Here is a 26831-nt window from a genome sequence, read left to right on the forward strand (position 1 = left end):
CCTTTGACACCATCTCCCACAGCCTCCTCCTGGAAAAACGGGCTCTAATGTCTTAAACAGGCATACTATTCGTTGGATGAAAAACTGGCTGGATGGCTGAGCCCAGAGACTTGTGGTGAATGGAGCTAAATCCAGCTGGCAGCCGGTCACAAGCGGGGTTCCCCAGGGCTCAGTGTTGGGGCCAGTCTTGTTTAATATCTTCATCGATGATCTGGATGAGGGGATCGAGTGCGCCTTCAGTAAGTTTGCAGATCACACCGAGTTGGGCAGGAGTGTTGATCTGCTCGAGGGCAGGAGGGCTCTGCAGAGGGACCTGGGCAGGCTGGATCCATGGGCCGAGGCCAGTTGTGTGAGGTTTAACAAGGCCAAGCGCCGGGTCCTGCCCTTGGGTCACACCAACCCCAGGCAACGCCCCAGGCCTGGGGCAGAGGGGCTGGGAAGTGCCCGGTGGAGAAGGCCCCGGGGGTGCTGGCTGACAGCCGGCTGGGCATGAGCCAGCAGTGCCCGGGTGGCCAAGGAGGCCACCAGCCCCCGGGCTTGTGTCAGCCCTGGTGTGGCCAGCAGGAGCCGGGCAGGGATGGGGCCCCTGTGCTCGGCCCTGGGGAGGCCCCACCTCGAGTGCTGGGCTCAGGTTTGGGCCCCTCGGGACAAGAAGGGCCTTGAGGGGCTGGAGCGTGTCCAGAGAAGGGCAGCGGGGCTGGGGCAGGGTCTGGAGCACAAGTGTGCTGGGGGGCGGCTGAGGGGGCTGGGGGGGTTTAGCCTGGAGAAGAGGGGGCTGAGGGGAGCCCTTCTCGCTCTCTGCAGCTGCCTGAGAGGGGCTGGAGTGAGGGGGGGGCTGGTCTCTGCTCCCAAGTTACTAGTTGTCAGGACAAGAGGAAACAGCTTTAAGCTGCGTCAGGGGAGGTTTAAATTAGATATTAGGAAATATTTCTTCACCGAAAGGGTTGTCAAGGGTTGGAACAGGCTGACCAGGGAAGTGGTTGAGTCGCCATCCCTGGAGGTATTTAAAAGACGTTTGGATGTGGTGCTCAGGGACATGGTTTAGTGGTGAACTGGCAGTGTTAGGTTTACTGTTGGACTCAATGATCTGAAAGGTCTTTTCCAGCCTATGCAATTCTGTGTGTATTCTGTGTATACGCCTTTGTGTCACATAATATCCTATTCATAAATTGAGTAAAAACCATCTCAGAACTAGTTAGCCTTTCTGCCTTTTCTACTCTTGGTGAAACACTGCAGACCTTCAACCTGAATTATAAGAAGCTTAATTGCCATCCCAGTCTTATTTGTACCTATTTATACACAATGGTCCTTCTGTTATCATTGTCTTTTATCTCTCCTTCCCTTTTCAGTTTGCTCTCTTTGGAATTAAGCCCTGCATTATGTTTATTGAGAAGAATAATAAGCTCTTGGCATTTTCATTAATAGACTAATCAAACCACACTTCTCTCAAAAGAGGTATCTCCTACCGTGCTGGCTTCTCTGCTCCGTGATGCTTGGGTTTAAATTAACCTCTCCAAACACAGCTGACTAGAGCTATCTACAATACTCCAGAGAACTGCTGACCAGAGCTCCTCTTCCCCGTGCAGTGCCTGATTCTCTCCTTCTAATAATAATAAGCTAATGGAAATACCAGTTCATTGGCTCAGCTCGTTCTTTTTCAGTTGCTTTCAGAGCTCCCAGATGATAGCTGCATTCCTGCCACTGGTCTCCAATGCATCATCTTTTATTTTATACTATTTTACAATTATATTAGGTATTATATTAAAAGGGATAAAATTAACTATACCAGGATTATTTGTGTTTTCTAAGGTTAAAAGAAGACTAAGCTTTTTCTCCATTATTATTCTTGTAAGATGCATAGAAAGCAAGAACAGCATTGTTATTAAATTATTAGACTTGATACAAGAACTACTTTGGTAGTCATTTTGATAGCACTTGATGCTTGCCTAGTGCAAATTTCTGCCAAACCAAGATCACCATCAAACCAAAAGATCCAGATTTTTTTGCCAAGAGAAGTTCATTTTAAAAGCAGGACACCATTTATTGAAAAATAAATGTCATTCAAAACTTTCCATTCACCCTGTTCAATATACGATTGGACTTAAAATCACCTACCTGGAAGGGTATGTAAATGGCAGCGTCAGTGTGCCACCACATGCAACTGCCAGAACAAAGGTCTACTAAAAATACTGGAGATGATTTTGAAAATTGATGCCAATTCTTGGAATTTCAGGCACTTAAATACGTTCGAAACCCTGATTAGATGAATGGAAATCTCACTCGGAAGGGCTGAGCATTCAGATACGCAATGGCTACATCTCGTCGGGAATCTAGGCCAAATTGCTTTTGAAAATCTCAGTAGGGTGCTTATTTGCATTTTTGGCATCAGAGTACTTTTGAAAATATGGTGGTAAGGCTGCCATCCATCAAACACTTCAGCAGGTGCTGAGATTTTATGCAAGCACTTGGCTGTATTCTGTATTCACATGCTTAAAATTTACCCTGTGCCTATCTGCCTGGAGGATCAGAGACCACCTCTGCAGGTTTTAGTCCTTCAGGGTCATATATTCGAAAACTGGAGATTTGCCTAGTCTGCAAACAAACCATAAACTGACACACTGCACTGTTTCCTCAACCTCTTCACTGAAACTTTAAAAGCAATCCTTAAAAGTCAGATAATATTTAACAGAGGGGATTACGGAAAAGCCGTTTCCAAATGAGAAAATTGCATTCATGTTTGTTATCTGCTGTCTCCCCTTCACATATATTATGACTACATATTTATTTTTCTAGTGCTACTAGAGAGATTGTGGGAAGAAGGTCTCTTTTTTTCTTCTATAAAGATTGTCAGCAGCATTATCTTAAAGGTGCTGGATGCCATATTGCTTAGAGTATTACCAGCACAAATACACATGATGATAAGCCTCAAGGCATAGGACTCAAAGGATAAGCGTGTTTTCTGCGACTCTCCTCTAACCTACTTGCTTTTGCTGATAAAACAGGACAATCTCTGTGCGTGCTCACATGGGATAGAGAAGTTGCATTACGCCAGCCTCCTCGGCCGTTTGCAGAGAGTCGAGGAACAGTCCCAAGTGATTAATCAAGCGATGGCTGAGCTAGCAACCATCCCCTACCTGCAGGACATCAGTCAGCAGGATGCCGAACTAGTAAGTATTTATTTCTAGTACTTGTTTTGGCCTTCAGAGGCAGGGAGCCAGGGAGGGAAGGGCTGGGGCAGAGCACTGCGTTGCAATTTGCTCTGGAAGTCATTTTTTGAATGTGCAGACCTGAAGTAGTTTTAAAATCCGACTGCAGCGCCTTGTCAGAGGAAGAGCTAATCACCTGCAAGGATGACTTTTATAGAGCCAGCATGACTCATCTGTAGGCATATTTTTAAAACCTCTTCTTTTCCCCCCAAACCTCCCCAAATCAGTCTGGGAAAATGATTGCAATTATTCAGATCATGCTACTTTAAGATATCTAACATCAGAAGCCACCTGCAGCAAAACAGGCTGAATCTGGTTAAAGCTGAGGAGAGTGGGGAAAGGAAGGAAAAGATTCTCTTTCCTGGCTCCATCTACGACTTGTTCCCTTTCTCTGAATAAACCTGTCTACCTGCTGTGCTTTTGTTTTCCCTTTGTAAAACAGAGGCAGTGATGCTAGCAGGGCTGTTGCAAAACTAGAGTCATCAATAGCTTGATAGTACATCGGTAGCTTGATAGTACATTGATAACCTGCAACCAGAAAGTACCGTGTGGTTATTCTTCCACGAGGCTGCCGGGTTTTCTGATGGGGGAAGGAGGCAGCTCACGTGCACGCAAATTTTCAGCATTTCATTCTAACAACAACAAAAACGTCCCACCACTGTGCCCGCATTTAATTGCAGATCCAACTTTGGTTCATGAAAACCTCTTGGTTTTCCCAAAGCCAGTCCCTTGACGTTTGTTTGCAGTCCTGCAAAGCTCCTAAGCTCTGTAGAATTAAAGCTTCACAGCAGCTTGCTTTAGGGAAGACGAGCAGCGGCCTGCAACTGCAGGAGGTGGCTGCCAGACTTTGAAGTCTGGGCTCGAGATAAGGGGAAACGACATTGCAAAGAAACTGTGTTATTAAAAGACATTCTCCTTTTGATGCAAGTTTTCTAGTATTAAACTTCAGCAGGCCCACATTTCAGGGCTGACTAAAGGGTCTTGAGTTATTGGTACATATTTCAGTGATAGGCTTTTCTCTAGGGTACAATATTTTCAGTACATCTCACGTTAGGCACAGGCTATTACGCTGCTGCCTGTATCTTGTCATGTAGTAATCATAAGCCTGACCTCCCTGGAAAGCTTTTTGGCAGAGGCTCTAGGCCACCCGAGACAAAGGTCTCCAGTCTCTTAGGGGTAGGACTGGGCAGAACAAGGGTCTGTGCTGGGAGATTTAAGTGACAGATTGTAAATCTCTCAACGGAATACATATGCTTTGCTTACTGAGCCCAAGGTAAAAATAGTTGTTTAAAAAGAATAAAGGCAGAAAATTTCTAGCAGCTATCCTGTCCAGAGCATTAAAATGTATTAATTCAGCATTCATTTCTTTTCCTTTGTCCTGTCATCCTGCTGTAAAATATATCTGTAGTCTATGTGCACAAATGGAGGCTCAGATGTTTTGTAGCTAGAATATTCTAGTAAACTTCAGGCACCACAGCGTTAAAACACAAGACTGCAAGCAAGAACTCGCAGAGTGGCTTCACCAGGGAGTGATTAATGGGTTTTACCTTTCCTGGTGGCACCAGCCCACATGGCACAGGCTCCTCGTATGCCAGCAGGGACCATTTCCCTCCCACATCACAACTGCATCGAGCACAGAACATTGCGCTGCCCGTCATTGGGTCTGCGCAGCCAAACCATCCAGGGAGCGAGCAAAGGATCCTTGTTTGCTCAGCCTACCTGTCATCCTCCTCGTTTCACCGGGGTCCAGGCAGGATGAAATGTTGCCAGGACTGAGCTGGACTGGTGTAATTCAGCAGCCCTCGATGGATGCTAGAGAGGCACCCCTGCCACGTCCATGGGGTCAGAATCATAGCACCCGTGCTATGTGACTGAGCGAGCACCCATGTGCTTCTCACACATTTCAAAGGGAGATCTAAATTTTCCCATGAAGAAAACTGAGCTGGCCAAATGCTAATCTCATTCATACTAATAAAAATTTAAAGTAATTCCTCTGGGGTCATTCTGACTTTACATTGGTAAAACTGAGATAAGACTTTATGACCAAGCAAGGCAGTTAACTTGTGTGAGTTAGAAAATGCTAAAGATGCCAAATGTTTATTATCACATACAGAATAAGTTGTATAAAGTTCAAAACACACTGAATTTATAATAGTGCCATTTGCACTGATACAGCAAGGATCCCAGAGGCATTTCAAGTATAACCTCGTCTGTGTAAATGTCTTCCTGTAACTACGTAAATTGAGTCCTAATCTGTGGCACAGAAAACCTCAACTGAGACCTTTTTAGATCAGCTTTTATTCACAGGCCCAGGGAAAATAAAGATTTCAGTTAGCTTGAATAGTTGAATCTAAGTGGGGAAAAACACTGAAGAAAATCTTTCCAAGGTTTACAATTTCAGTGTCACCATATTTGTACATCATAAATCAAGACGAAAGCTTGTTAAAAAAAGCAGAAATCTATGTCAAGTTAAAAATCGAATGAAGGTAGGATATTTTTTTAAAAAAAAAAAAATTAAAAGGGCAACATTGCTGTTCAGAGGGGGTTTTCCAAAGTAGACCACCTTTGGGAGAATTATTGTGGTTCGCCCACTGCCTGCTCTTGTAGCATGCACATTTTCTCTGCCAATAGAGCTGGTGAAAAAGTTTGGGTGGTAAAAATTAAAACCAGAGCACACGCTGAGCGCTTTTCACTCGCAGGTATCGATAATAGTGAGACTTTAATTGGAAAGGTTTCTTGTTTTAACTCCTTGCCCAAAGCAGTGAGGTTCCCAGCTTGGTCGGGCTGTTGGAGCGGCCCCTTGGGGGTGACAGACCGATGTCCCTGTCCCTGCCCTGGTGGCTGCTGTTCCACCAGTCCTTCAGAGAGAATCGCTCCAAAAAACCAAAAAGCAATGGAGAAATCCTCCCCTTCCCCTGACCGGTTCGTCCTCTGCCTGGTTTGACGCAGGATCTGTGTTTTGCCCATTCTGCCCTTAATACCCTTAACCTCTGGGCTGTGTCTTTTCTGGATTCATAGAAGGAGATTAGCTGTCATAAACAGTATTGTGATGGAAAATTTCTGACAGGTTCTTGACTCTATTTGCATTAAAGTCAGAGGCAGAAATTTGCGGGTTTGTTTTTCATTAATACTTGACTTAAAAAACAAAAGTTTTCATCAAATGTTCGGACCAGTAAGATTCAACTTAATGGCTGCACAAGCACAGAGGAAGCACAGGCTGGAACCAACCATAGCGAATTTATTTAGAGATGCAGAAGATTCCTGCATCCTTTATCCAGTGTTGGGACACAGGCAAAGAATTTTAAATTTAAAAACCTGAATGCAAAAGTAAACTCGAGGAAATACAGATCTGCCTCTTGAATCTCAAGGTTGCGGCTTCAGATCTTGCGCAGATGAGCCTAAACACTGATGTTTTAAGTTTCATCACATTACGTACTCATGTTATGTACTCATGTTAGACTGCTGCCCGTCTAGGTACAGAAAGAAGAGACAATTTCTCTGCGAATGCTTATGCTTATGCTGTCCAGCTACTTGTAACGAGTAACAAATTTGGGAAGAGACACCAAAAACTGTTGAGTTCCCTTTAGCCAACTAAACATTTTGGAACAGACCTAATAGAGCACAGCAACGTCGCAGGTGTTAAATACAAGGTTCTCCCAGTTTGTTCCTAAACACTGACGCTAATGGCTGCTCACGAGAGGACACCCTGGATCCCACCCTTGTGTCTTTGTTAGTGAATTAAAAGCAACTGAAACATTTTCAAGTGTCTGGGAGGGTGCAGGATGAGGCAATGCTATGACTAACCTGGAACGGTACTGGAGTGGGGCAATACTACAACGAACCTGGATTTTAGCCTTTCCTCTAACACTAAGGACTGATTAGCAAGTGTTTTCCCACAGCTTTTTTTTATAGTTTACACTAGAAATTGCCAGCCTTGTTTTTATGCTCTGTTATGCTGAATGATGGGGAGAAGAGAGGGTTTGCCAAAGAAAAAGGGTAGTAAAAGCAAGGAAAATGAGCTAGATACTTCCAGCTACAGTAAAAGCATCTCGGCTTTAGTGTTGTCCTCTTGTGAGGTTTTACATGCTGCTTTAAATTATGATACATTAGCCTTGGGAGAAAATACTAAAAAGTATTCATGTACGACACAGAATATCCCAGACAGCTAAAGAATGAATTATGGAGGCTTTATTCTTTACAACCCAAGTCTTCCTTTACTAAGTGTAAACATTTACTGCATTAAAACATATAGGCTTATATATAAATTTTCCAGAGGATTTTTTTTCCCCATTGTTAAGTATTTTATATCCACAATAATACAGTGTAATGGCTGAAGCAAAGATGAGGTGGCAGTACTCATTGTGTGAAAGATGAGTAATAAAATCATCAGCGTACAAATGATTTTTTAATTAGGTTTTAATCTGTGTATTTAGAGAAGTTATTTCTGTGTGAATTCCACACTGATAATTTTTATCTTGGTGCCACAGCTGCAGTCGCTAATGGCAGATGCCATGGACACCCTTGAAGGAAGAAGTGCTAAAGGACGTGCGTGGAATAAAATTCAGAAGGTAAAAGCCTGCAGCAAAGGGCAGGAGAGTATATTGTTCCTTGGGGAGTTAGTGTCCACCTGAGTCATATCTGTTCAAAAGGCAGAAAAGAAAGTAGGTGCCATTTGAAACCTGACTGCATGCTTTGAGCTGCTAGTGCTCAGGCACTAACCTAAAATACATATTTATTATTTGCTTAAGCCCCTTGGTCCATATTAATAGTTCCATGTGGTTATCTAATGAAAAACAAAACAAAAAAAAAAGAAAAGAAAAGCCTGAATAGCTTATTTTTGGCGGATAATTACACTTCTCTTCCAGGTTTGTCATACGGGGTATGGTGTTAACGGGGGATAGGGCAAGTTATAGAATAAAATTCATCCCAACAAATTAGGTCCCTTACAGATGCTCAGACGAGGCTTTGGTGATGTGAGAGGTGAGACACATGTAAATGCCTTTCTGGAGTCTCTGCACAGCAACCCGTCAATTTAATGCTTAAGGGATTTGTGAAATGCAGGGAATCTTGTGCTGCTTCTCTGTATGGATGAACCTGACCCGACGTAATGAATAATAGGTCAGGCTGGGATGTAATAGGAGCATCTTACGTTTTAACAAAGCCTTTCGAACCAGAGGAAATCACAGCTCTGGGCATTCCACACCATTGACATTCAGCCACTTCCAAGGAAAAGGATAGCAACACATCACCAGGAAGGGAAGATATGGCTAATGGTTCAAAGCATTGGTCCCACCGTATGTCTTATGGCTCCGTCAGACCCCAGACGGACAGACACTCGCTCTGGGTTGCGGCTGTGGTAGTAGGCTGGAGAACAGAGGGTTCGAATTTCTGTGCTGGCGGGACTTGAAAGTGTTCCTCTTTGGGATTTAGGGTTTACAGACAGATCTCAGGGAAGATACTGAGAACCCAAAGCCTGGCTGCACTGGGTCAGCGTAACCAGGACAAGCAAATAAGACAAGAGAGATATGAAAGAAGTCACAGGGGTTGGAGTTTCAAGGTATTTTCAGAGTCCATATTTCCAAGTGATTTGAATTAAAACTTCAGAAGGCATCTCCTCTGAGAGAGTCTGAGTAGGTGTATTGCCTCAGTTAGCTGTCAGATCAGCGGCTCTTAATAGTTTTCCAAGTACAGAATGTTTTTGGAAAGTAACAAAAACCTAAATACCCAAAATTATAGACAGACTGGGTTTCATCTCTTTCAAACGCTCACAAGGCAAAACAAAGGATAAATATTCATACCGCTTTTACATTGTGCCAGTGTGTCTCTAGATCTCTCAAACCTGCCCACAGATCATATGAGAATCTTTTGCAAGACAAACACTACATACAATATGAATTATATATATTTATACAATAACATACTTTTTTTTCCTGCCATATACAATACAAATTGATAACCAGATGAATGCAAAAAGTCAATGATATATTTACAACTAGCCTATTCCCTGGACTACTTTAACACTTATCCTCCCCATTTCCAGACAATAGACTTAAATATCAAAGACAGCTTTCCAAGATTTTTCCAAAAGTCAGGATTTTAATCCACAGCTAGGCGATTGAATAACCAGCCTGATTTTCACAACTCTGAACGACCACAGTTTAGAGGCTGCTGAGAAAGGATGGCGGCTGAAAGTTAGACCAAGTACACAGATATCTAAACATTCATTAAAGGCTCACTAAAAGTTTGTTGGTAGTACTAAAAAAAGCCCCACATATTTCAACAGACAGTGGGTAATATCTCATTGTGAATTCAGTAAAACGAAGTCTTTTCTTTCGGTGTATTCCTATGTATGTACGTACATCCTTTATATTTCTCTGGATACTTTTACTTTCAGTATCATCTCAATGAAAATCAAGCTAACATTTAAAAATTGACCAGTATCCCATATTATGCCACATGAATCTGTGCATAGTTCAATATTTGGGAATAAGATTTCCTGAATCCATGAAAATCTGCTCTCTGTCATTTTAAAATTCAGTGCGTCAAAATCTGTTTGCATTCTGAACTGAGCTTTGCATTTCAGTTTTGACAACTCAGGTAACTATTTGATTTGAGGCATCTTCTTCCAAGCAGAACTCACTCTTTCATAATGCAAAAATATTTTTCCATGTTATATCAGAACAAAGAAATGAAAAGAAATATCAAATTTCTTTTCTACTTCATTTTTTTCCCAAAAAAAAATTTAATTTCAGCATATTCAGCATGTTCTTAGGAAAGAATTCTCTTTAAATAGAGGAGACAGGAAAACACTCAGGGAGCTTGGGGGCTTTTTTTGTTGGATTTTTTGTTGGTTTGGTTGTGGATTTTTTGGTTTTTTTTTTTTTAATCAGCCCTAATTAAGAATGTTACGCTAGGTTAGAGAACTCTAACACATTGCTAAGAAGGAGGATTAAATCTCATGATTAAAAATCGATGAGGTGAGGATTACCCCGTGTCATTAGAACCTTTTCGAAAGGCTCAGTATTTCTCAGTTCGCTCATCACATGACGCTGACTGTAGGAGCCTACAAAGAACCTCCACACAGATCTAGTTACAACGTGGTTATTTGTATTTTTGCTATTGAATTAATTTACATATATTGGGAAGTGAAAGAGAACATAAAGGAGTTTATACAATCAGCTATAAACACAAAACTCTGCAAAGCTGACAGCTACGCTACCACCAATGAAGTTTGGCTTTTGCAACAGAAGCAGCTGTTGCACCTAACGAAAACACTCAAATTTTTTTCTCTAATGCAGCAGAATTATAGCAGTGCCTGTTTTCCAAATGGTTGAGGGGTCTGTCAGAATTGCTATTACAAACCACCGTTTTCAGGGTTTTATATTCTAGAGTCAGCCATAAAATAATTCATTCCGGCTGAAATCTGATATAGAAGGGCACAAAGCCTGACGCCCAAACACTTTCCCTTTTGTCACAGTGGAAGGCTTATCAAATTAGTTTGGAATTAATCTGGCCAATTTGGAATTTACAGGACTGACAAAGTAGTAATCTATGTGTTGCTTCAAGTGTTTTGGGTGCTGCGCTGTGCATCCAAGTCACTGACAAACGTATGGTTTTAAGTGAACTAATTTATCAAATGGGCTAATTGTTTTTGGAAGCTTTAAATACAAAGAAATGAAGAATGATCTCATGATTATCTGGAGAAAAAGAGAACGTCACCGCAGAGAAGATGCCTTTCTCGGTATTGCCAGGCTATGGACTCCCCAGCCATAAGGAGTGCAGACCCAGGAGAGCCCAGATTACCGTGGGAGGTTAAGAAACATCCTCCTACAGAGGCTTTACCCACATGCTAGATATCCCTGAATAATTCCTCAGAGGCAGGAAAAATGGGCCGGGTCAGCCTCCCAAAATCCCTGTTCTCCAGGATTTAACCGACGTTTTCCCTTCCAGTCCCCTGGATAAAATGTGAGCTTTGTATTAGTGATTTGGGGAAACAGACAACTGGGTCTAAGACCTTTTAAGCCATTAACGGAAGGACTGAGTCCCCGTCTACTTCAGGAACGTGGGCATTCCTAAAAAAATTTTTACTGCCTTCCTTCTTTTTAGTTATCAGAAATTCCCAAACTGACCTTGCTGGTGGCCAGACTGCCGGGCTCAAAAAGGATTCAAGACATCATACTAGGGCTCAGGAGTTGTTTTTTTTTTCTAGTTACTGGCTCTGTCTAAATCATGTTATAGGTTGAGTCGCGAAGGTACTTGCCTATCACACCATCAGCATTTCATGAGAACAGGCTTCTCTGAAGACACCCCTACGAATGGGAAGCCCTCCCGACATAGTCAATAGGAAATGCTACGGGAAAGACCTTTAGACCTCTTTTAAAGCGGCCTGAGTCTTCTCCAGCAAACAGAGACAGAAATGTAGTTTCGCTTACTGGATTTTAAAATGAAAATTAATTTCTTAATTTAAATTATTCTTTTAACAAGACTGACTTAGCCTGGCGGTTTGAGCAACGGCCTCTGATGCGCAAGGCTCAGCAGCAAAGAACAGGAAACTTCCAAGAGAGACGGAGGGGAACTAACCTGATAATTTGACTCAGTCCCACAAGACTTGGTCCAGCCACTGGGTCTTAAGCAAGCGGAGGCACTGCCTTAATAGCCAGGTCTGGCCATTATTGACTAGTTTCTTTGCTGACGGAGTTACATACGATGTAAACGAAATCTGCTGTGAACATGAATGCTGGGACTAGTGATAAAGCTTGGCCCTTAGTAACTCAGGGAACCAGGCCTCTGCATGGCCATTGCAGGACTCTAGAGCAGGTACAGACAGGCGGAGGGGTTTAGAGTATCTCAAATACATAAAACAGCAGGAAGGCTCCTCCTTTCCTCTACAGAGCCTTTGTTTCTCTGCAGTCTTGTAAGAGAAAAATGAAGAAATAAAAAGAAATTACTTTCCTATCTCATAAGAATAAATTCATTAATAAAGCCTCGCAATACTGTTATAGCGAGAGGCATTTCATTAAATAGATACTTTGGAGCCTATCAACCAGCAACTTTGGATATCAAAAGAGAGGAGAGCCAAATAAGTGCAAGTGCCAGTATGGCTCTGCTTCCCCTATGAAGGTAATAAAGTAGTTCTACTCCTCCATTTAGCCCCTAGGCTTTCATAGCAGTTTCATAGGATCCTCGTACCATCATTTGAACAGCCAAGGGATAGACAGGAGTTGGCAAATAAACACTTTCCTACACTTCCACATGTGAGACACTTCATAAAACCTTCACATCTGAGCTTACCTCAAGGGCATCACATACTTTGCAATTTAGATAAGTTATTATGCCCATCATTTGCTGAGCTCAGTGGAATGCCTGTTTCATAAATCTGAAAGCAGAGCAAACATGGATGAGTGAATAAAAGAACAGATGTAACTTACATAAGGATAAGTATATAACAAAAGCTGCAGTAATATATGTGAATATGAAATGAAGTAAAATTAGCCTAACATATTATATAATCTTTTAGCCAGGCACGCAGATTTTCGGTAGTTGACCTCTGCTTACTACAATCTCTGCCTTCTGCAACAGCAGGGGAACACTATCTGATGAACTGTGCTCTTCCGCTGACATTAGCTCTTAATTGAAAATCAAGCCATGGAAAAGGGCCATAGGCTTACTAGGCTTTCGGTCAGCCAGAGGAGCAAAGAGGGAGATTCATAGTGTGCTGATGGAAAGCGGACGTGCTGCTGAATAGTATTACGCTGGCTGCTACGACAGTTATTTGATGTAGATGACTTTGTAACATCTTGTAAAGTCATCCAAGCCCATGCCACAGCCACCGGGAACCGCGCTTGTTCTCAGAGCATGCAGGCTTCAAAAGCTGTCGCGTTTTGGTGCGCTCTCGAGTCAACTTGGCTATTCCTGAACTAACAGAAGAAAAGTGGTTCCTGGTTTCTTCTCATCTCGGGGCCACGATGCAGCTGTGTGTTTCACAAACACATGGACCCCTTGTGTAAAGGGAGGGGGAAAGCCAAGGATGGGAAAGGATAGGAAAAGCACATTTTCTGGAAGAGGAGTGGAAGGATAACGTATAATATCTAATGTGTAATGAAGTCAGAAAAGTGCACATGCAACAGGAAAGTAATGTTACTGGCACTGACTCAGGTAGAATGAGAGTGAAGGAAATGAAGAGCAGAGCAACCAGGTAGAAATGTAAACATTTTTGTTAGAGTCGACCAAAGATTGACTTCATGCTACAATTAGAGAAAACATGTTAAGATATTCTGGAAAGGTTTAACTCAGAATCAGCAACAGCCTTGAGAAGGACAAGAAGAAACTATGGCAGAGGTTTCTAACCTGGCACTGGGTGAATTTTTCAGAACAGGCAGAGGAAGTTAGGAGAGTGTGTGAGCAGAAAATGAGATCTGCCCCACTGAATCTGAGGTGATACAGAAGAGATGGGGGCAACTAAGAATCCCATTAATAAACTCAGCCCCACTGCAGGGTCAACAAAAGCGTGGCAGCATTCGCAGAGCTCTTTGAAATCCCACTGTCGCCTCTCTTACACAGTTATCAACACTCCTGGTCCCTAAAATCCGTTCTTGCCCTTGTGAGGCCCTGGCTCTTTGTGCCTCACGCATAAGGGAAGAAAAGATGCCCCAGCAAGATGCCCACGCAGCCCTCAGCTACACTGGAAGAAGCAATTACATCCTGCCCATTTCCCACCCTCCAGATACCAGTATCTAATACAAAGCTGAGCTGTTTACTGTCCACACACTAAACAACCTGATCACAGCTAGACCAGCACTGCAATATAAAAAACAGAAGCTGTGGCTCTAAGAAGCAGTGAGCTTCTGGGCATACAAGGCTTTATTCAAGTCTGAAGCAGAAGCGGCAAGTTTCAAGTTTGCCGTTCCACACCAGAAGGAGAGTTTCTGTACATAAAAGCATAGTTTTTTCCAGCTAAATCAGTTGTCTAATAACAGATACCATATATACCCATCATTCTTAGGCCAACACAACCACAACAAATGCTATTGTGAAGGAGCGGTTTGTTATCAGAGAGGCTTTGGTCTATTCCACCAAGCTATAAGGTGCAGTAAGCCACCAGAATAATTTTAAATAGCAGCAAATCTAGCAACTGAGCAGTAAACGTCCTAAACATTGGAATGATGTCGCTGGTCATAGCCACCTAGCAGTTAAATCACAGCCAATTCTGGGCATTAACTATCCCCACGTAAGGGTTTAGATAAACGTTTCCCCAGCCCGTGCTAATCATGCTGTCAGTTACAAACGAGCAGTCTGCTTACCTGCTGCCCTCTACCAGAGAAGGTCTCCAGCCCTATAAACACTTGCTACCAGGTATTGTTACTGCTGTGAAAAACAGCATGAGTCAACAAGACTGCTCATAGTAAACACTGTGCTGGACAGCGATTTCAGGAGAGCTTAAGAAGTACAAAAGAACCGTCTGAGTTGTTGTGGGCTAGTTAATAAACGTAATTTATTACCAACACCCATATTATTTTTATTCAGTTCCTCATCAGCAAGCACTCTTCCCTCCATCTGCTTTTAGCATTGGAGCTTTGCTCGTGTGCTAAGAGCCTACTGGCAAACACAGTTTTCGGTGTTTCACCGAACTCGTTCCTTTACAATGGAAATGCCCAACGGAGCTGTCTGTCAGACTTCTTTCTTTAAAGAAAGGCTGTGCATACAAGTGAGGCATGTGAAAATACGGAAACGGAGCAGGAGGGACAATATATTTGTCTTTGGCACCGGCATCTGAAGCTATGAACATTTCTAGAAGGAGGTCCAAGGCAAGGGTTGTGCAGTCGGTTGGGTCACATCACCAAACAAACACAGGGAAGTGACTTTGGCCTGCCCACAGCCATTCAGATCATACAATCATTAAGGTTGGAAAAGACCTCTAGGATCATCAAGTTCAACCATCAGCCCAACACCCCCAGGTCGCCTAAACCATGCCCTGAAGTGCCACGTCTACACGTTTTCTGAACCCCCCCAGGGATGGTGACTCCCCCACCTCCCTGGGCAGCCTGTTCCAGTGCCTGACCACCCTTTCAGTGAAGAAATTTTTCCTAATATCCAATCTAAACCTCCCCAGCACAACTTGAAGCCATTTCCTCTCATTCTATTGCTAGTAACTTTGGAGAAAGACCAGCACCCACCTTGCTACAACCTCACACTACTGTGTAAACCCCCTCCCTACCAAAAGCAACCACAGCAGCTCAGACATGCTTCAATTAACACACAAACAGTAAAATAATGATTTTTTTTCTAGGTATTGAGCAACCTTTGTTGCAACTGACCTTAAATGGAAGGCACAGACCGGGTTTTCATTTTCGTTAAAATATCAGTAGCTTTTCTCAAGCATATGTTCAGCTTTTCCTCCTTACTCTATACAGCCATCCCTACTTACTCATAGGCCCTTCAAGCACTGTTCCTCTAGTTATATTCACTCCAAAGAGTGCTTTAGCAAGTAGCTCTGGGAGACAAAAGAAAATGTTGAGAAGTACTTCATGTTTAAAGGCAGCTCATTTGCCTTCTATTACTAATAGCTCCCAAGATAAAAATAGATTCTGTGTGCCAGAAGAACCTTTTTGCCATTACATGTTATTTATAGCTCCTGCATATATTTTCAAAAGCACCTGTTTCTTATTTGAGAGTGACTCCCCTGACTTGCATTGGGATTTAGGAAGTTTGGATGTTTAGGTGTTACAGAGAACACGCACGCATGCACCCACGCGAGATACTTTTACGATTTTACAGTTTACAGAGTCTGCTTGCTGCTCACCCATCTACATTTCTTTCTAAACAAAGTTATTTTCCTACAGGAGTTTGTCTTTGTGGGCTCCTGCCTCTATCTCATTTCATTCTAAACTCTTTAGCAGGTACTATAACTGATATTTTGTATTTGTATTCAAATTCATGCTGATCTTTTAAAAGACACGGGTGCTTTCACGTTAGCTTGCGACTAGAATAGCTCCCCCGTTTTTGGATAAGCCACGAAGCTTCCTTTGGACCATCAGTAAGCCATCAAACACAGACATCTGTTCCTTGGAACAGCCCCCTTGCAGCAAAGGTTGACAAGTTTCATGACATCTGCGGCCCATCGGGACTTGGACAAAACCACGCTGAATGATGAATGGTATTGCAGTGCTCCCTCATCGTAGCTGGTACGTACCATGTAATTAGGAACCATATGTGGGATGTCTTATCCTGATGAGTGCATAGGAAGGGCAGATAATATACTTGCATTGTGGTATTTCAGGGCAAAACCAGATGCATCCAGGCAAGTTCAGTAGTGACTGATAAGGCGTTACCAGAAGTGCAATAAGTTTTTCAAAAAAAAAAAGAGATGTGAACTTCCCATAAAGCCTTGCTTTGAAGAGGAGGTTGGTCTAGATGACCTCCAGAGGTCCCTTCCACTGAAATCTTTCGATGATTGTAATTCAGCTGCAGCCAGCAAGCGCTGCTTACATATCCCTCCACACCGCGAGCAAATCAATCAGGATGGCATCCAGAGAGCAGGGCTGAACGCTCACAGCAGCGATTCTCTCCCCTTGATCCATCACTGGACAACATGTACAAAAGGGCAGGATTAGAAATATTCTCATATGCTCTAAATAAGGCCTGTGTTGTTCCTTATCTTTGTGTGGGCCTATATAACGTCATTTTCAAAAGCTCCTGTAGGTCTGAATCAAATCCTAAGCCAAAGGGAAACCATATATGGCCTTGCCTGATTAGACCCTCTGCAGTTCATCCCTCCAGCTAATCCTGTTGCATTGCCCGTCACGCAAAGAGCTCCGTGTTCTCGTTGCATAAACTGCGTTAGACAAGTGTACCAAAACCATAAGTATATACAGACTCTGCCCAACCTTAGAGATTGATGTAAAATCATTTCAGTTGAGAACGAGCTGATCACCTCCATGTTCGCATGGACCACAGATCATTTTCTTCTCTCAAACTCAGAACTGGAATTCAGCGCAGACTAATTGACTTATAGACCACCCAGGTACTTCTGGTGCACTAATTATGCTTTTCACCTTCTCGCTGTGTCCAAATAAAAATGCCTTGATGTGTGACACCAAGGAAAGGCAGACACAGCCTCACCCATTCACCTGATTTTCCCTGAGAATAGAAGAAAGGAAATACTTTTGAGACGTGGCCTGACAGCGCGGCAGCTCTGTGCTGGTGTCTCAGCAACACAGCAAAGGCTGTGCCATCGAGGCCGGCAGCTCCTTGGTCCAAGGGCACACACGGAGGTTTTGACCTTCCCTTTCATTCCTCTGGGTTAAAAAATAATGTCGTTTCCTTCAGGTGGGCCAAACCAGTTTGCTTTTCTTGTCCTGTTTCTCATTTTCATTCAGCCACCAGCCTAGAGACCTCTCTGTCCCAACTTAATTCCCCTAAGTGTTAGGCATGCAGACGCAGCATTAGCTCATTGCTTTGATTCCCCACGTACCTTTGTGGGCTCACGGGTAAATGCCAGCACTATATATCTGTGCTCTTGCAGAAGCCCACGAGTTTTCTCAGTGTTAATCCCCTTGCTTTTTGTTCTGCCTCTCCCCAAATCAACAAATTTCCAGCACTGATACCTTCCACAACATATTATCAATGCAAGAATTCAGCACAAAGGAGAATTTTGGGGCAATGTAAAATAAATGTAATATTAGCACAAAAAAGCACAACAAAAACTCTGCTGAGTACCTGGTTCATTTTCAAATTTCTGTCCCCAGACCCCCACACCTCTCTGCTTAGCTTGATCCCAAAGCACCTACAGGTACCACACGGATGTGCTGTGGACTAAGCGCATGATTTGATTTAAAGGCACCTTTTGTTTCTATTTCTTCCCTCTTTCCATTTCATCTCCATTCTGTCCGTTGCCATTTTTTCCTGCTCCCTCCAGCTGATCACAGGGACCAGACTAAAGGTAGAGAGAAAAATCCAGTGCAAGAAATAGGGTCAGGAGCAGCCTGAAATCAGGAGCTAATGAGGAAGAAACAGGAGGAACTTGAATGGAGGGGTAGTCGTGCTCTGAGGAGCCACTGGCTGGGCCAGGGCTGTGGACATTGATCCAAACTAGAAATGCTGCCACTGCACTGCTGGGAATAACTGGAGAGGCAAATACTCAGGATATCTTGAAGGTAAGATGTCATAGCAGCAGAAGATTAAAAATAAGTTCAAGCTCAATTTGTCTTTGTAAGTTCTCAGGTCACCAGGCACTTGAGAAAAAGACCATAAAGAGACTGTATAGCTGGGTAGATGGGAGAAGCGTGGTTTCATATGTGCAGGAGAGCATTTAAGCGACTTTACTCCGAAGATATCAAGCAGCAGGTTCAACTACCGAAAGCTGAGCGCAGCCCCTGCGAATGGGACGTGATGCTGCTGACCAGCTCCCGAGCACAGACCGTGGCACTCACGGACACTATGTGCATCAGGGGATTAGCGGTGGGGAAACATAACCCACGTACAAATAGTGCAAAGGACCGACCCGCCAATGTTGATCGGACCCGAAACGAGCCTTGTGTGAGCCACTGGCAACACCAGCGACGAAGGCTCCGCTGTGAACCAAGCCCTGCAGAGCTATTCACTTGGGCTTCAGTGCTGCTTTCGCCTCTGTGCTGGCTGCAGGGCTCGGCTGTACCACCCTGGGATTCAGTCTCAACATCAGCCTGTGGCCAGTTATCGCTCTGTTTGGGAATAAGTTACGAGTCTCTCCCAGAATCCACTTCCCTACAACAGCTGTGGCTCTAACACTAATCACGGTTGGGCTGGTTACAAACTATGTCTTTCCACCTACTCCCATCTACATGGATTCCTATTTAAATGGTTATTGGGGGGAAAGAAAAAGAAAAAGGTGAGGTTATTGATTCAAAAAATTTGCATTTCCCAATGAGAGCCCCGAAGGTGGCTCACCGCAGTCAGACAGCAGAAGAGCAGGCACAGGGAGGTTTTAAATCAAGGCAAAAAGGCAGAACATAATGCTTCCAATTTACTTTCTTAAAATGAAATGTGCAAGCTAAAAAGCCATGAATAAGCACTACCGAACACTGCAGCCACCGAAGAGATTTTTAAGCCGCCACCCCCCTTCCCCTCTATCTTGTCAAGAGACTGTGTTTTCATTGTGTTCATATGGTAATTTAAATCATGCCAGGGCTCAGAGCATACAGTGTAATTGTAAGTCGGCAAGGGTTTGAATGCCATCACTGCTGTGCAAATAACATCATCAGCTCATCAGCTGTGTCAGTAACATTGCAATTATGTAAGCAACTGTTATTTCCACCCCTGATATGCCACATTAGAACTTATTTTGGGGGCTGAAGCTGACAGGTATTCTATAAATATAAAAAGCACACAACAGCAGCTGAGCCGTGGTTCAAGGGAGGAACATCATTCCACCGGGGCCTTCTGGTGGCATCGCCAGGAGCGCAGGCACCGTGGGATGGTCCTAAAGGAGATGCTGTAAAACCTGCTGCTTTTCTGGTGCTCCCCTTGCCCTCACCCTACCCGTCCCCCGGGACCTGTTTCATTCCCTCTTACCGCCCTTTGTGCTCCCCCGACACAAGCATTACCCCCAGGATAGAAAAAGATTACTTTTAACCACAGAAGAAAGTTATGTAGACATTTTAACTTGCTCTGTTGCAGAAGAGTCTTGGGGGTTCGGCGGTTGTTTTTAGATATGGCTAAGCCCCCGGACTGGAGCTTGGTACTAAGTGATTAGTCTTTCTGAGACTTCCCGTATGCTTTTGGCCAGATCAATGATTGCCTAAGCTTTCATTTCAGTTTCTTAAAAATGAGGCTAGCATAATGATTCCTTTCCCTAATCCTCTGCATGTTTATATGGTGAGCACGTCACAGCAGAATCAGCCCACCAGGCTGTCTTCAGAGAGCCCCAACCTCCCCGTGCTCCTGTTGCAACCGATCTCTTGGCAACAGAGGAGCAAAAGCCGCCGAGAAAGTACCCATCAGGGTTCATCAGCCCGGTAGAAAACCCTTTCCCGTGGCATCACGCACAGTGCTACGCAAAGCCGATCCGCTGAAGCTGTCGCCCCTGCAAGCTTCGCGGGGAGGAGGCGGCAGAGCTCCTCTCCCAGACGCTTTCCCTGTACCCTCGGCCCCCAGGGGGGCAGAAGGAACGGTCCGTAAGCTTTCCTGCTTGCCTCATTTTCTCTCAACCACACACGCGCACCCCTCACCAACACAACACCAACACAAACCGTGCCAGAGCGCGTGGCACAGCTTCAAGTTCAGGGCTGAGGAGCACCTGAGTAACACCTCAATCAATGAATAAATACAATAGGAAGCCACGCTCAGATAAATTCACAGTCAGCTGTTCTGTGTTGTGCCTAAAGAAGCAACACTCCACTGAATGCATGTCAGGATGATAGATTAGGACTTTTTTTTTTTAAATATTTCAGCTTAAAATGCAATTGGAAGACTGATTCTTTAGATCCGCACATTATATAGAGTCTAGGTCGTGAGTATAACTCAGTGTGAAGGGTGATGATTCTCATCCTCACCTTACAGCAACGCTGCATATCGCAAAAGCTGACAAAGGGTATGAATAAAGGCAAGGTTGGGGGAGAGATAGCCATAAAATTATGAATGTCTGGTATTTACAGAATACCTGTACACAGTGCTATTAATCTATATTTTTGGTTGTTTGGAAATCACCTCTGCAAGGAAGACATGTCTATCCGAATGTGCTCTTTATTAGAATAATTACGTTTTTATTTTGGAGAGGCACTGAGGTCATCTATTCTTTTACTGTATTCTCTAGTGTATTATATTCATGGGAAAACATATTTATTCAGAACTTCATTTTGATTTAATAGAAAAATGGTTCTTGCCACAGCAATGTGGAATGCTCATTTTTCTCCATGTGTTGATTTTTGGCATATAAACGCCAGAAGCCTCTGTTCTCTTTCCTTATCAAGAAAAACTTGCCCGAGATTAATTTCCTCATCATCCTTTCCTTTTAAAGTGGCTGTTTTTCAATGCCATTTAAAGACAGAGTTGTGATAAATTCCTGTTTTCAATGTACAGATTTCAATGAAAGAGTCTATTCCACAGCAGTAAAGTAATTGAATCCAATGGAAAGGGACAAAAAAAAAAAAAATTATGAAATCGGGTACTGCTACTCCAGCCGATTGTATGAGAGCTGCCTTCATGTATTTTTCTTTCTAATGACAATTAGTTTTGAAATAAACTAATTGCAAAAGTTTTTCAATTTTTATGGAGGGGAAGGGACATGCTTCTGACACCACTTCTTTATAATTGCAGATCGGACTAATTGAAGACTACTTATACCAAGTAGAAGACAATTACTTAAAGAATAAAAGGCTGAGAACAGCTAGGACGGAAAAAAAGAAGATGAAGAGGGTTCAAAGTGCAGAGCAACATTAGAGCCTAGGAAACATCAAACTGTCCCTTACCAGCCCTAAAGACATGGCCAAAAAGCGAACAGGAAAATTAACACTGTAGATGTTTGATAGATAGGTCAAAAAGAGCCACCTTCCCACTTAATGAGCGTTCCCCTCACTATGGGGTATCTTTAGCAAGACAATCCCGCACTTCATTAGTCTTAACTGGTTGGAATAAATGTCCGGGAAAGGCTTATTTTAAATTGTCTTGTTTATTTAAATAGTAACAGCCAGCCAAAAAGGGGCCTGTGTTTTCTGCTCTGAGAATATTCTGCATCCAAAGTCTATAAAATCGTCCCGGTTTGATTATCGCCCAAAAAGCAATGAAAACAAGGATCCTTCCACCCTCAGCTAAGAGTAATTCGGTCTAACACTGCCTTCTTCCCAGGTTAGTGCCTTATGCCACAGAACTCGGTACACTCTAGGGGAAAAGTGACATCCTGCAGCTGTAGGGCTGCAGCAACTACAAGTGCAAGAAACACGACACTGCAAGAAGAGGAAGGCAAAAAAGGAGCCCAGCTGTTGCCCCGCAGTTAAGAATGTCAAGTCCTTCGCTCTCAGCTGTGCCCTAAAGATGATTCTCCCCCCCCGCCATTAGATGGTAATTGTTTTTTTAAAAAAATGCACTAACTCTCCAGGGAAGAGAATAACTGCACCTGCCTTCTCCAGAGCAAATCTCTTGGTTAAGGATCAGCGACACGTCTTGCGCTCCCCCGGCAGCAGCCTGGCACGTAGGCACATCCTACACCGCTTTGGTCGTCAAGGGAGCACACGTTCCCAAATCCTCCGAGACCTGTCATCAGCGAGCAAAGCAACGCACCTACTTCTCAACAGGGATCACCTTATCGGATGAGGTTTGATAGGCATCCCCAGCTAAGGCGTGCAGTCTCTTTTAAGGCTGGCATCTCCTTTTTGTTCTCTGTGTTTACTTTGTAAGAATATAACCTCACCCTATAAAAACAGCATTCAGTTAATTACATTTTCTCATTAAAGGGTGACTTTAAAACAAAAAGACAGGAAGAAAGGAAAAATCCACCTGCCCAGCCCTAAGATTTAATTAAAAATCCAAGACCTCAAAGACGTTTAGCCACTTAATTCCCATTATCTATTTATCACAGGTAGGAGTCTAAATCCTACAGATTTTTATCTGCTATAGACCATCTTCCTAGGCTCTCATAAAAGATTTTTGAAAACTAAGAAAGAACCAGCAAAAGCTTTGATGGTCCTTTGTTCATTGTTAACAGAGTAAGTATAAAGAATTTTTTTGAGAAAATCTGAGCTAACTTGAGCTCCTTAAACATGTGGGACAGAGAAACGAAGAATTATTGCCCTTTGGAGACAGCGTTATTTTGCTATGGAGTTGGTTTTGTCAGATGAAGTTTTATGACACATAGTGGCAATCATCCATCTTTGATGAGCAGACACACACTAAATCAGAAAGACTGTTCCCCACGGATCATCAAGTCACAGTCACCACACAGTTTGGTAAATCATGAGGCTCTTAAGCAAATACTCTTAATTTCATGCAAGCTGGCTTACAATTCTTTTCTGTATTTAATGCAAAATCAGGTATTTTTACCTAGAATGATGAAAAATAATAAAGCGCACTGAAAACAGGTGATCTTTGGGAAGGAAAAAAAGCAACATTGCCAGTGAAAAACAGCTGTCTGTGCGACACATACAAGCAGATCCGAGTGCACTGAGAAAGATGTACCAGTCTCATCGCGGAGCTTTGCGAGAGACCCAGATCTGAGACAAGATGTTGACATTTCACTTTTCAGATATCAGGTAGGGCAGAAAACCTGTCTTATGCTGCAGATCAATACATCACTGAGAGAGAGAGGCCGTAGCCCAAATCAATCTGTGAGGTGTCAGAAACATCTTGGCCAACACCTGGCTGCAGCGCCCTTTAGCCTCCTGAAAGCCACAGACTGAAGCAGTTGTCAGGAGATGAAGTCAGCTATGAAACAACACAAAGCAAACATGAAAGGAGCCTCTGTCAGAGAAGGGCGTTGCTGTTTTCCAAAACAACTATCCGTAATGCACAGATTCCCAGGCCCAAATCTGCATATCTGCATAGTATTTTATTCAGGACTTACGGAGGGTCGACTTCACTCCATGAATATAACCACATTTTGGCTGGACAAACGGGGAAGAATTGTTGGGGGGCGGATTTCTGAGGCTTGCTGCATGCAGTACAGTTTCTAAAACACGAGATTCACTAGGCTCACCTACAAAAATTAAAACACATCATAATAAATAACTTGCCTTTTGTAGAATTTGCAGGCGGTATTATAGTGATTCTCTGGCCTCTTTACTGGTGATCTCTATAGGGTGATGACATATACCATGGCTCCTTTCATCCACAAAATATTATCACAAGTTGGACTTCATTCCTCATCCTCCTTTTTGTTAAGGGCACATAAAAAAAAAAAAGCCTGGCCCATGGCTGCTGTGGCTATTTTAGTCTCATACACAAGGACACATCTGAGACCACTCCCCAAGGGTTCCACTCTCAGGTCACTTCTCTCTCAAAGATGAGTTTCCAAATGAATAATGAAGGTTTGTTTCCCTCCACCACAGACTTTTTTTTTTGTCACAGAAATGATTTATCTGTTGACAGCTAGGTTCACTGGCCCCAGGCAACTGACGTCAGTTGAAACCACTCAATTAAAAGCAAACAACACTTTACTAATTTACGGAAAGGGGTGGGGGAAAGGTATAAATACCCTCTCCCCTAAGACAGCCTCGTAACTCTTCTGCTTTCTGTTGGAATTCTTGCTTCCTTATCAATGCCAGAACTTCTGCGCTAAGCCCTGGAAGGGACGGTGAGCACAGGCAGAGTCAGCTCCTTCGGGTGTCAGGTATGTGTTTACTGTTGGGTTACAACAGTAGTTACTACTCAGAGAAGGTCACCCAGACAGTGTTTGGTCTTGATAAACACTTCTCACTTTCACTATTTGTGAAGTCTTCTCTGTCAAAGAGGTACAACAAAAAACACTTGAAAAATACAAGGTTGTGATTCAAAGCGATGGAGGGTGGGTCTACAGCTGAAGTATTAAAGTACACCCACCGCCAGAGGAAGACGACGAAATGCACTCAGATGACATCCAGTGGTAGGGACTACATGAGGACATGCACTAATTGAATCCCTAGCGGCAGACGCCATCGGTAGCCTGCTGTTGCCAATCTCCCTCTGTCGTCAATGGGAGGGGCAGTGCTCAGAAAATCATTTGGAGGACCTCAGTCACACTCCTGCCTCTGCAAGTATCTCCCTCTACCTCTGTTGCACATCAAAGGTGAAAGGGAAAAGAACGCTACATCAAGTTTTCCTTCAAATTTGACTACACAGCTTGCAAATTCCTGAGGGCAAGGACTGTCCTACAGCCCACTCTAGGTAGCCTCTTAGGAAGTAGCATATTAATACTTCTAAACAAAATACCACTCAAAAAGCAGTCTCATATTAAAAAAAAAAAAAACTATGAACTGATCATGAGTTTACTGACACAGAAGACGTAGGAGGGATATTAGGTGCCACACGGTAGCTCCAAAACAAAGTCCATGGCTAAAAGTAGAAGAATCTATGCACACACACACTGTATTATTCTTACAACCCAGCTGAGAGGTCGTACAAATGTAACCTGTTGCTTATTCAGCGGCTAGATGCGATCACACATCTTTAATCTCAAAAGACAGAACAACAGCAGGCCACAGTTTTACATTTTTCCATTTGAACTACAACCATTGTCACAAGAACCAATTTCACGTTGGGCTGTTTCTTGTTCTCCTTGCAATTCATCACGAGAAGACATGAGATCTAAGATACCTCAGCAAGGCATAGCCCATGAATAATACAGCGCGTTACTTTGACCTTTTCAGTTTGCTTTGTGGTGCGATTGGCCAACCGTTCCTGTCCTCCCCTGTTAACCAGCCCATTAACCCGGGAGGAGAAGGTGGAACGGACAGACAATTAGCCAGCAGAATACTGAAAAGGTTAACACAGGAGCGCACGGCCCCGGCTTTCTTGAGTTTTAATGGGTATTGAGATTCTGCGATCTCCCTCCTCTTTCAAAGTCTGCAGGGAAAAAAATAAGAAATCGCACAAGATGAATTTTGTTCTCATTTCAGATTATAATCATGTAGTTCCTTTCAGATGTCACACTTGGATGATTCTAGTTTATGCGTGAATAAACCGAGAAGAATGTTTATTTTTATCCCTCTCAATATGGAGAATATTCAATTAGAGCGGTGAACTTTTTCTTTGAAGCTGGTCATTCTTGAGTAAAGGGAAATTGGAGAAAGTAGAGGCGGAAAAGCTCCATACAGCAGCCGCCTTTAAAAAGGTCACGCTTGCTACACTAACTACGCGAGCTGAGTCATTCCCGTCATTTCCTAGTCAAAGAGGAGAAACGGTGGGATTTTTCCACCCTGTGGGCTGCCAGCTGCAGAAAGCTCTACCTTGGTATTACCTCAGTATTCACCAAAACTACCAGGGCAGGTGGATCTCACTTGTCTCGGGCACACGGAGGGAATGAGGCACAGTAGGTCTCGGTGGAGCTTCAGAAGCGCCTGGCGAAAGCAGCTGCCCCGTTTCTCCCGGTTTTCGTACGTCTTTGTAAAATGTAGCCTTTTTTTTGGAAGGACCATGCCATCATGAATGACCCAAAGTTATACAGGCAAGCGTCAGAAAATGTTTCCTGAAGCCTTGTAGCTGAAAGGCTTAACTTCAAGAGTTCACATGAGCTTCTTCACTCATATTTTCTAACGTTACTCTGGTGGTTCAGTTACGATGACCTGGCCTAGTCTGTTTTTCAGACGCTGCCAAATTCTTTTCTTTGTACAAATGTGTTATTTTGAGTTGCTCTTAATAGCAATGGTACTAAATACTCACTTCAGATGGGAGAAGTGTGGGCAAAGAGAAAGGGACCTTTCCGCTACCCATTAGAACTCCAGATTTTACATTTATTACAGGTATTGACCGCAATGAAGCTGAGTCTTCTTTATTATCTCACAGTAATAATATAATCTCTGTTTTGCTTAAGGTGAACAGTGATATTCAGACAGGAAGAATTGCTAATAAAGAAAAGATAAAGCTTTAAATTATAACAATTACTTCCATGGTTTCTCTCTGTAATACATTCTAAGTCCACAAGGGGCCATTAAGGTCACCTATATGCCAAGGATTTTTACGTGG

The 26831-nt window shown here is 43.3% G+C and overlaps 1 protein-coding gene across 1 annotated transcript in view; it reads left to right on the top strand.

Annotated features, from left to right (window-relative positions):
- The window catches only part of SPATA16 (spermatogenesis associated 16), an 81844-nt gene extending 60011 nt beyond the window's left edge, over positions 1 to 21833 (top strand). The window contains exons 8-10 of the mRNA XM_075098308.1: positions 3003 to 3167; positions 7694 to 7774; positions 21498 to 21833. Coding sequence (XP_074954409.1) covers positions 3003 to 3167; positions 7694 to 7774; positions 21498 to 21620 — 369 coding nt within the window. The 3' untranslated portion in view covers positions 21621 to 21833. The remainder of the gene's footprint in view (positions 1 to 3002; positions 3168 to 7693; positions 7775 to 21497) is intronic.
- Positions 21834 to 26831: the final 4998 nt, after the last annotated feature.

The sequence above is a fragment of the Phalacrocorax aristotelis genome, chromosome 7 (assembly GCF_949628215.1).
Source record: "Phalacrocorax aristotelis chromosome 7, bGulAri2.1, whole genome shotgun sequence".
In the NCBI taxonomy this organism is placed as follows: Eukaryota; Metazoa; Chordata; class Aves; order Suliformes; family Phalacrocoracidae; genus Phalacrocorax; species Phalacrocorax aristotelis.